The sequence below is a fragment of the Rattus rattus genome, chromosome 17 (assembly GCF_011064425.1).
Source record: "Rattus rattus isolate New Zealand chromosome 17, Rrattus_CSIRO_v1, whole genome shotgun sequence".
Taxonomy (NCBI): Eukaryota; Metazoa; Chordata; class Mammalia; order Rodentia; family Muridae; genus Rattus; species Rattus rattus.
In genome coordinates, this window is record NC_046170.1 from 18,566,278 (window position 1) to 18,576,861 (window position 10,584).

Sequence of the window (10,584 nt, forward strand, 5' to 3'; positions counted from 1 at the left end):
CACACTTTCAGGGGACTCCGAGCCTCAAAACTGACTTGAAAATACGCTAGCTACAGTTGAGCGTCTAGTTGACTCTGAAACCTAGCCAGAGCAAAGAATTTGGTACCAAAGGAACCAATTATTTCTGTGCATTCTTTTAATAAATTGGTTCTTTATTCAAAGCCTCAAATGTAAGTGACAGCAAAAGTATGTAGACGTGGGTCCCAAGGAAAATGTCATTTGAAGAAATTTTTGCTTAGTTTAGGTGGTATTCCTGCCTGGGGGGTAGACAGCTTAACCAAGTAAGCTTTCTGATTCCTTGGCTCTTGGCGACATGTTGGAAGCTTCTGTTTTCCATGTGGTTATTTCTGACAAACTCTAACATTGGAGAGGGAAAATTAACAGGACAAACTCTCTCTTGGACTGCCTGGTAAAATTTGGCCATTATGTAAAAAGAAAAAAAAAACATGATTTGTTTATTGGGAAAGTGCTATCTTCAGAACCGGACAACTTAAATTCAATTCAGCTCTGTAGCAAACAATACATTTTCTCACTAGGCAGTCACCGTTTCCCCTCAATAAGGCAATTCCCAGCCTGTGGTCCACTGCAGTCATCTTTAAAACATGGTCCCTTCCACTCCGAGGGTGTGAAAGGATCCACTGTCCTCCCCATGCATTTTAAAGAGACCTGCTACCCAGATGCAAGTCAAGGGGAGTGTGCACTCAGGAAACTGAAATACAAAATTCTGCAGGGCCTTCCAGATTCCAGAAAGGGAAGGGATTAGAGAAAACACACATTATTACATGGGCCACGGCTGAAAGTTGTCTGTAGTGCTAAACACACGGTGTCGATTAATTCGGACTAGCACAGAGAAAGACCAATGGATTTATTATGAAAATTAAACTGAAAAATTCATTAAAAATATACAGCACTTATCATCAGTCAACGCAACCAGCAGAGCACAAGGTAAAACAAAAGAAACTTTCTGGATGTAGGCAGGTTAATAAAAAACATTTTAGGAAGAAAATATGTCATTTTAGTAAAAAAAAAAGAGCTTTCTATTTTGAGCAACATTCGTGGATAAGCACATTCACAGTGTTGTCGACGAACCTTTCCTGTATCACCATCCGTCACTGGGAACACTAGTTCAGTCAACCTTTTTGCCTGAGGTGCCCTCCTCATGGCTCTCGGGGCTGACTTTATTACTAGCAACAGAGGGAGCTGTCTGGACGTCTTCTGGCAGTGAAAATACATGGCATGTCTGGAGGTCTAAATATGTTGTAAATATCTTGGCATATTCTGGGTGCTTCAGAGCAAAACTTTTGAATTCCTCTAGAAGAGAGAAAAAAGATCAAATTAGGGGTTTTGGTTTTTTTTTTTTTTGTTTTTTTTTTGGCATGACGGAACTTCACAAAGTACCTTAGTCATGTCACCATTGCAGAACCCTGTTACGCAACTCAAAACCCTGCCCATGGGAATACAGATAGTTCAGCTGCTCGGGAAGAGTCTTTCTGACATTTAGTCAAGTTGAAGATACCTATTTTTCCCCCTGTCTTTATTAGTTTGGGTATTTCTTATTTATATTTCAATTGTTATTCCCTTTCCTGGTTTCTGGGCCAACATCCCCCTAACCCCTCCCCTCCCCTTGTATATGGGTGTTCCCCTCCCCATCCTCCCCCCATCACCGCCCTCCCCCCAACAATCACATTCACTGGGGGTTCAGTCTTGGCAGGACCAAGGGCTTCCCCTTCCACTGGTGCCCTTACTAGGCTATTCATTGCTACCTATGAGGTCAGAGTCCAGGGTCAGTCCATGTATAGTCTTTAGGTAGTGGCTTAGTCCTGGTTGGTTGGCATTGTTGTACATATGGGGTCTCGAGCCCCTTCAAGTGAAGATACCTATTTCTAATGGCTTACTAATTCTACTCGGAGGTGCAACCCGGTAGAAATTGAGACTTGTACCTGGGAGACAGGTAGGAAAAATGTTCACAGCACAGCAATGCCACTCATAATAGAGGGGGAAAGAAAATGGTTCAGAAGCTGTGAATACAACTGTGGCACATGCATGGAGCACAAGGAACGCAATGCCGGCGAATGAGCAACGTGGGTGAGTCTGGGACAATGTGGCTGAGTGGAAAGGGTCAGGTACAAAGGGACACAGATTCTAAGAGCTCATTCCTCGATACACACTTTTGTGGCAAAATGATGATGCAAAAAGCAAGGCGGCGACTCCTTTCTGAGTGGGGAAGAGGCTGCGGCCATGAAGGGCCATGAGCAAGTCCAGAGCTCTGGAAAAGCGCCTTGCGTCTTTTGAATGGTAACCACACAGGTGTTCCCTTCATAACATTTGCCCTCTATTTCATTTTCTATGGGTTTTTTATTGTTGTTGTTTGTTTGTTTTGTTTTGTTATTGTAAATTTATTATCCAGGACTGTCTGTGCTAGATTCTAATGGAATTCTTACCCTTAACTCTTAGGTAGAAAGATGCAGTCTTGACAAACCGAGCCCAATTTATAATCAATAATGGCTAGAAAGCACGTTTAATAATCATATTCCAAGAGCCCTGAGTCCCGGCTCTTTTACATATCAATGTTGCAGTTTTGGGAGCTGAGATAAAGATATGGATTTATCAATGAGGATTTCAATCTCAAATGTCCAATGAGCTTGAGTTTCCAAAATACAGGACTGTCCTTAGTTTTAAAGCTTCTTTCTCATTTTCAGCCTATTTCAGTGATGAGAAGAACATAAATGACTTCTAAGACAGACCTGGGAGGACGAGGGGTGACTTACTAAAATGAAGCAATACTTTTAAGACTTGGGCTTTGTTCAAAGGATTGAGGACCTTGGTGGATATGAGTGACACTAATACGCATATTACATGCGTGTCAGGCATGGTGGTGCATGCCTTTAACGCCAGCACTTGGGAGGCATAAGCAGGTGCATCTCAAGGGTTCCAAGCTTCCTAGGGCTACACTGTAAGACCCTGTCCTAAAACAAACACTATCTCAGTTTTTAGAAGCGCTGGGAAGTAACTATAAGTAGAATTAATTGGGCCATTGATTTGACAACAGAGACCCAAGAATGCTAACAATTTAAACAATCGTGTTCTTACCCCATGTCAACATTTAGTTTTAAAAATACTTAAATATCTCAATTTTTAATCTTTAGTTTTATAATTTAGACTTATATACATTAGAGGAGGGGGGAGATTCTAGGTATTCTGAAAGGGAAAAGGTTGAACTGAAAAAACCAGAAGGCTGGCTACTGGTTCTGGCTACCAGATCAGCGGATTGCCTATGTCCAAGTGGATAGTCCAACATCCATGTGCTTATGTGCACCACTAACTGGACTCAGTGAGAGGAAGTAACATTGGAAAGAAGATGTACTGAGAGGACCTGGAAGGAGTTAGAGAAGGAACATGAGAGGTGAGTATGATCAACAACTGTATATGGGGTTAGAGAGATGGTTCAGTGGTTAAGAGCGCTTGCCCTTGCAGAGGACCTGGATTTGACTCCCAGCACCCACACGGCAGCTCACAATCGTCCTTAAGTCCAGTACCAAGAGATCCATTGCTCTCTTCTGACTTCCATGAGAAACTCAATATGCACATGGTGCACCAATTTCCACACAAGTAAAAAACTCATACACATATATAAATCTAAACGAACACACAAACAAAATAATGTAGCCTAATTCTCTAAAGATGATTTAAGCTGGCAAAGGATGGTCACCATTATTTTCCAATGAAACACTTCATCAGAATCTGGTAGTCTGGGGGCTACAGAGATGTCTCAGTGGTTCCCAAGACTCACATGACAACCATCTACAACACCAGTTCCAGGGGACCTGATGCCCTCTTCTGGCCTCCGTGGGCTCCTGCGTGTATGGGATGCACATAACCTCACACATTAAACTCACATATCTTATAAACAAATATAGAAATAATTAAGTTTTAAAAGCCACTGGTATTTAGAGTAATAGAGTGTTATAGGAGCAAATGAAAAAAATTTAGTTCACATGAGTTTTTGAAGACTTCTTTAAAAAAATGAACTCAATACATTCATGGCCCTCTGTACATACCGATGACATGGGCAGCCAAAATGGCAGTAACTAAACACAGAGTAAAGGGAATATTTGATCTGCATCTCCCATCCCACAGGCATCCAAAAGCTTGGAGCTCTGTGGACACTGTCAGAGCAGTACAATTAGGCAGTCGGAGAACCCTCCAGCCAGAGGGGAAGCTTGTGGGAGATAAGACAGCCTGCCATCCAGCACCACATCAAAGCAAACAGGAAACAATCACTTAGGTCTCTCTGCACAGTGATGTGTTTTAAAGCCTACTCTGGAAAAGAAAGTGATTCACCACCCCTGTCTTGATATACGGTCTTGAGCCATCAGGATGAAAGAGAAGTTAATGTTTGGGTCTATATCTAAACCATAGGATGGAGGGAAAGGATGTAGGAGAAGCTAATGTATGGGTCTGTATCTACACTACAGGATGTAGGAGAAGCTAATGAATGGGTCTGTATCTAAACCATAGGCCACTTTTTGTGATGGTCACCTCCTCATGAGGAATTGCTACAGGACAAAGAAGACAAAGGCTGTCCACATTCACATAAACCACTTATTAAATATCAGCAAACGGTTCGGCCTCTATTCCCATCAGAGCCTTGGTCCATAGCCCTCCACCACCGCAGCTGACTAGCTCACTCAGGGCAGCCTAAGTCACACTCAAGGGAGATATAAAAGGCTCTGAGGTGCAGTCAATAGGGCAGGCTCTACAGCCAGACTCTTAGAAGTTGAATCTGGTCCTGATGATCTTCAGACGGACAGCCTTGAGAAAATTACTTAAATCCCTTGTTCTTTACCAAACACAGACGTGAAAACAGGAAACGATTGTAGAAGTTTATATACACAAAACATAAAAGAGTATCTAGCATGTCAATAATTACCACCATGACAATGTTACCATCAGTGCCGTCATTGCTATTACCAAAGGTTAGCCCAGGGAAAACTCACTCGTCTGGTTCTCAAATCACAGCCTAGATGCTCTCTTAATAAAGGGGCCTTGGGGTCGCCTACTCACCGTAGGAAACAGAGTCCCCTTGGGCAATTTCTCTGAAGAGCCCAGAAACATTAAGGTCAGGCACTCCGAGAGAAGCCTGCAGAATGGTGCAAAACTCTTCCTCCGTGATGTAGCCGTCCTCATCAACATCAAAGAGCTGCAAAGGGAAAGGCACACAGGGATAGAGCCCTGAAGCACATGGTACTGAACTGTACTGGAAAGTAAAGTCTTTAATAGTGGAAACAGTTATCGTATGATATAGAACTATGTATGTATGCAACATAACATATATACATGATTTGTATATAACACACACACACATATGGAGAGGGAGGGGTGTTCTTTGCCACTTTTATAATATTTAGAAACTTACAGCAGTTTGGCCTTGGAAAGAGACTGAACTAGAATAGGGGAGGTGCCAACAGTGCATACTAAAAGACATGGGAGACCTGGAGGGACACGATGAATCATACTCAGATAAGTCTACAAAGGCCTTTCAGAGAAGCTCTCATTACCGTCGGCTCTCATGGCATAAAGAGAGATCCCCACAAGATAAAAGGAATGGCAGGTGAGTCCCTGGGGCTTATGTTGGAGACGTAAGAACCAGGTTTTGGTGGGTGCATATGCCCCACCTAATCCTGGAAAGGGGAGGGGTGTGATCACATGTATTATGAAGCAGAGTGTGTAGGACGGGGTGGAGGCAGGAGACTGCTAAGGCTACAGGCCAGGAAACTAACCAAGTCTGGAGTGAACAGGTCGAGCAGGAAGGGTAGAGTGTGTAAGCGGGATTTGTAGGAAGCGTTTGTAGCAATGGGAGGGAGCCAAAGAGCTGATGCTTTCCAGTTAGGTAACGGTGGAAAACAGCTATAAGAATTACTGCCAGATGAGACCAAGAGTTGGATCTAGAAAATTAAATTTGAGTTAGAAGTGCCAAGAGTAAGAAATAAAAATCAGATACGAGCTCAAGAGACTGACGAGGCTCCAGGTAGAGATCCAGGAAAGAACTGAAGGCATGCGTGCATACAGCCTATCTGGTGAGAGGAACAGAGTACAGCACAGCCCTGAACGGCCACCATTGAGATGGGTGGGCAGGAAGAAGTGAGACCTAGAAGCAGTCAGACGAACGCCTGTCTTCAAAAGCTAACAGGAGGTTTTAAGAACAGAAGACACCGAGACTTGACAGTGGTAACAGGCACCAGACTACAGAGTCATAGAAAAACCAAGAAGAACAAAATAGTTGATAGATTTGATAATTAGGAACGAGAAGCTTGCGAGAACCAAAAGGGAGGGGGTAACAAGACAGACAAAGCAACAGCAAGACAGACAAGTGGCACAAGCATCACTAAGAGCTTCCAGAATCAAGGGTGAGAGGCCGTGAACTAACGCAGGCATGAAAGGTGGTTATTATATTTATAGGTAGAAAAAGGGCCATGGACTGGGGAGGTAAGAAGTCGGGCAGCATCAGAGGGGTAAAGATGGATAATGAGTAATCAAAATCCTGTCTGAGTATTAAGAACTTTCAATTAGAACTCATTCTCAGAACTCATTAATGAGAACTGATCAACGGCATTCATCTCCCTCTTCACCTATTAATCCTTAATGCTCCCAATAGTACTGTGCCAATGGGTGCCACTGTCAGCTCTCTCCTAGACCTGGGCAGCTGAGGCCCGATGAAGCTAAGTGGTTCTGCCCCAGGCCACACAGTCTGCAAGGGGCAGAGCTGGTTTTCAAAAGCTGGTGGTCAGTACCAAAAGGCCCAGAGGTTGAAATCTCTACTTTAGATCAAACCTTAGATCAGAGACAGAGAAAAACCTGGTGTTGGGAAGGTCTGCGAATCATGGGAGGAGGTATAAATGAATACTGAAAGTTAGTGAGTGAAAAAAAAAATCCGTAGTTCAAAGTTGGGATTTGTTACCCCAAGATTCCGGGAAAGCAGGCTTCTGGCCCGTTTCCTGGGTTAAGCTTTTAACTGGAGGGTGGGGTGTGAAGGTGTAGACCACAGGATCCTTATGTATCTTGGACTTCAAACAGTAATGGCCGGGACTTGGTAGCATTGGCTCTAACTCTCCTGCAGCCATCCAGCCTTTAATGAGTCTCTTCACGCTACCTTAACAGTCTAACGGCTTGGCACAGTTGCTTGTCTCACTTCCCTGTTCTTTCTCTTCACAAGGCCCATCCTGCACCTCCCTTCTTCTATACTGACTCTTGGCCACAGCTACCTTAGATCCTTCTTGATTTCCTTCCCTTACTAAGAACCCCCAATCATCTCTGCAGCTAATTCACAGATCTCTGATAAATCTGGACTCTGGGAGAAAGCTTGACAGCCAGCTTCCTTAGGGGAATGATAATTTCTCATCTATGGTATAAAACACCATAGGACCCCTAATGAAACAACCCTGCACCTCCTATTAAGCCTGTGGCCCAAAACCTTTCAGACCACCCTGGATGTAAAATATGAAGTGTTCACTCACTTTAACTATAGGGCTTAAGAAAGCGTACAGAGAACTGTTCCTATAGCCAGGACCTCTGGTCTGGTCTGCTTGAGTGCCTTCTCCATGGCTTCATCCCTGGCCCATAACAACTAACAATTTTGTCAGTCAGCCAGAGTTGATCCCCTTGCTTGCAACTAAAACCCTCTTCGATTCTACCTGTATAGTTCGACATAAAGAGGAAATAAAAGATAGGAAGTTAGCTGTAATGTGGCGTACCACAGAGAAGGATGAGGTAGGATTCTATGTACTATCAAAGCACATTACCAACTGAAAAGGAAAAAAGAAACATTAAAATATTCCCAAAACACAAAACAAATTTAAAAGGAAGCTTAAAATAACCAGTGTGAGCTTGGCCTAGTGGTCCCAACGCTCGAGGGACTGAGATAGAAGTACTCCAAGTTTCAGCCAGCCTGGGTTGCAGAGTGAGACCTTTTCTCAGTTAAAAAATATAGATAAATGAATAATTAGATCAATGAATAAAAGTCAATGTACAGCATGACCCCTGCCATAGGAAAAAATGGGCTAATTTTAGATGTAAGTTTTCCCTTCTTTCCTGCTCCATCTTCAAACCAAGGTCTGAGCTGGTCAAGATTTTCATGACTTCTTTAAAAACAGTAATTACAGTGATTAAGGTCCAACTTTTCCATTGGGTCTTTCATTGGCAAACCAAGGGTGACCATTTGCTCAGCTAAACATGTAATTACACACATGATCCCAAAACAGAAACAGAGATGTCTGGGTTGGAATAAGTTAGCGTTCTGCGTCATTTTAGATTTTTTTGGTGAATCAGTCTAAAAGCTGAAGGTTTGAGACTTTGGGAAAGTGTCCGGCCCATGCATTGTGCCCATCTTCTGAGCTCCAACCAGCGGGATTCTCTATGTTCCGTTTCTCTCAGTTTAAAGCACACACATGCTAGCACACACGGAGTCCCAAAGGGCCATCTCTTGTGCCTTAAACCATGAAAAAGGAGTCTTGACCCCAGAGTTTTTCTTGGTCACAGAGGCAGAGAAAGACTTGTTGGAGCCACAGTGTGATCTCTGTCTTAGAGAGAGGAAGACGAGATGGGAGAGAAGGCTTTCATGCTACACGGAAGCAGGAGCTTTCGCTGTACAATCAATGAATTGGGAAGACCGGTTGAGAGATGACCGCAGTTGGGAGATGACCCCACAGACTTAGAACTCAAAGGAAAGGCCACAGGAAATGCTGGCAGATGAAGCATGTCCACCGTCAAGAAGACGTGTGCACTTTGCCATACAGTGTGTATGAGTGGCATGTGCCGTCTGCATCTTCACAGTATGCATTTTCCTCAAACTTTCCCAGGGATGAGAGAGATTTTTTTTTACCTCCTAATTTGGATCCCTGCACTGAAAACATGTTGAATACTACAGCAAGATTGGCAGGATAGAAACGTGGGACCTGTATGATGATGTTAGCCTGATGTCACCAGGCAAAATAAACTCCAGCACCAAAATGCCACTTAAACCGTCTGACAGATGCAAAAATCAGGACAGATCAGAACTTTCTAGATGAATTAGGATAAGGGGCAAGGAGTGGTATTCATTTATAAATCTTATTCCAGGGCTTTAAAAAAAGGGCCTGAAAAGAAATAACATTAATTTGTTAAATCGCCCGTTCTTCAGTCTTGCCATTCGGACCTGAGCTGTTTCCATTTTGCTTAAACGGATGCTTGTGTTTCCTGTATTCTCAGTAGCAATTCACTTAATTGCATTACCCTTCCAAACATGTCACAGCAGATCTATAAACTCAGGGGACAGATTCACTGATTTTTCCGAATAATGGAGTTAGAGTCAACACATATTTGCAGGGCCCATGGAGATGCGGTCAGTGGGCCTGGCGGTACCTTAAATGCCACCTGGATGATGTCTTCTGTGTTGGCAGGGTTGCATAAGACAGCCAAGCCGATCACGTACTCTCGGAAGTCAATACTGCCGTCGTTATTCTGCGAGAAGAAAGCAACCGGTTACTTAGCGTTAATCACACCAAAGAGGCCAAGTACCAGCATGCTGTGTAGCACGGGAGGGAGCATCATGCACTGGGCCCCTGTGAAGAGAAGGGACCTGAAGAGGACCGCAAGGGAAAGGCTACCCACTCCCCAGTTCGGGAGGCAGGACATGTTACATCCAATAATAACCGTAAATACTTACCACTGAGGCCATGTCAAGTGACCCCCTGACACTCAGTGTGGATTCCTAAGTTCAGAATGGCTTTGATGAGAACCCTTCAGGAAGGTAGGGACTAGGGCTTTAAATAAAGCATTGGGTCCATGGTGAAAATGGTCCTGCCAAGATGGCCAGCATCAGAGGATTCCCAAAAGGTCCTGGAAGGTTAATAAACAACAAACCCACAGAAAATGAAAGTGAAAGGAGAAGAGGGAAACTGAGGCAGTGATCAAGCTGCATTATTTTGTTCTTTCTGGCTTAATCTGAATAAACCATGAGCAACCGTGGCATACCAAACAGCCCCTCGAGAATTTCTGGTCCCAGAATTCTATACTTTGAAACCAATGAAAACCAAACATAATTAGCATGATACAATTCAGAAGGGGTATCGTGATGACAACAGAAAATGAAGGGTAGATGATTCTACCCCAAGCTGATCTACACATTAGGTATTAAGAGAACGAGAGCTTGAGATAAAGAGGAAGTAAAGAGCCAGGCTTGATGGTGCCCACTTTAATGCCAATACTCAGGAGGCAGAGGCAAGTGCAACTCTGTGATTTTGAGGCCAGCCTGGTCTACAGAGCGAGTTCTGGGCCAGCCTGGGCTACAAAGTGAAATCCTGTCTCAAATCAAGAAGAAAAGGGAGGAGGATGTAAAAGTAACTCCGTTCCCCTGCTCTAATTGTTGTCTCAGAGGTTCACTGCCACCGTCTGCTAACCCAGGCCTAATCCTGGAAGCTTTGAGCCTCCATACAATCTTATCGAGGCTTAGAATGTTATTAGCCTCTGAGACATACTGCCGAAAAAGCTCACCCTTTCTAGTTCTATCTGAACTCTGTTGGCTGCTTTAACTCGGCTGTTAATACCACC

At 43.7% G+C, this 10,584-nt stretch overlaps 1 protein-coding gene across 1 annotated transcript; it reads right to left on the reverse strand.

Annotated features, from left to right (window-relative positions):
- Window positions 1–848: 848 nt before the first annotated feature.
- On the reverse strand, window positions 849–10,308 carry LOC116886407 (lysophosphatidylcholine acyltransferase 2). The gene is made up of 4 exons (XM_032887881.1): window positions 9,701–10,308; window positions 9,397–9,495; window positions 5,065–5,200; window positions 849–1,311 (listed from the first exon to the last, which is right to left on the reverse strand). Exons 1-4 carry the CDS (start codon window positions 9,710–9,712, stop codon window positions 1,127–1,129), a joined length of 432 nt encoding a protein of 143 aa, XP_032743772.1. The 5' UTR covers window positions 9,713–10,308; the 3' UTR covers window positions 849–1,126.
- Window positions 10,309–10,584: the final 276 nt, after the last annotated feature.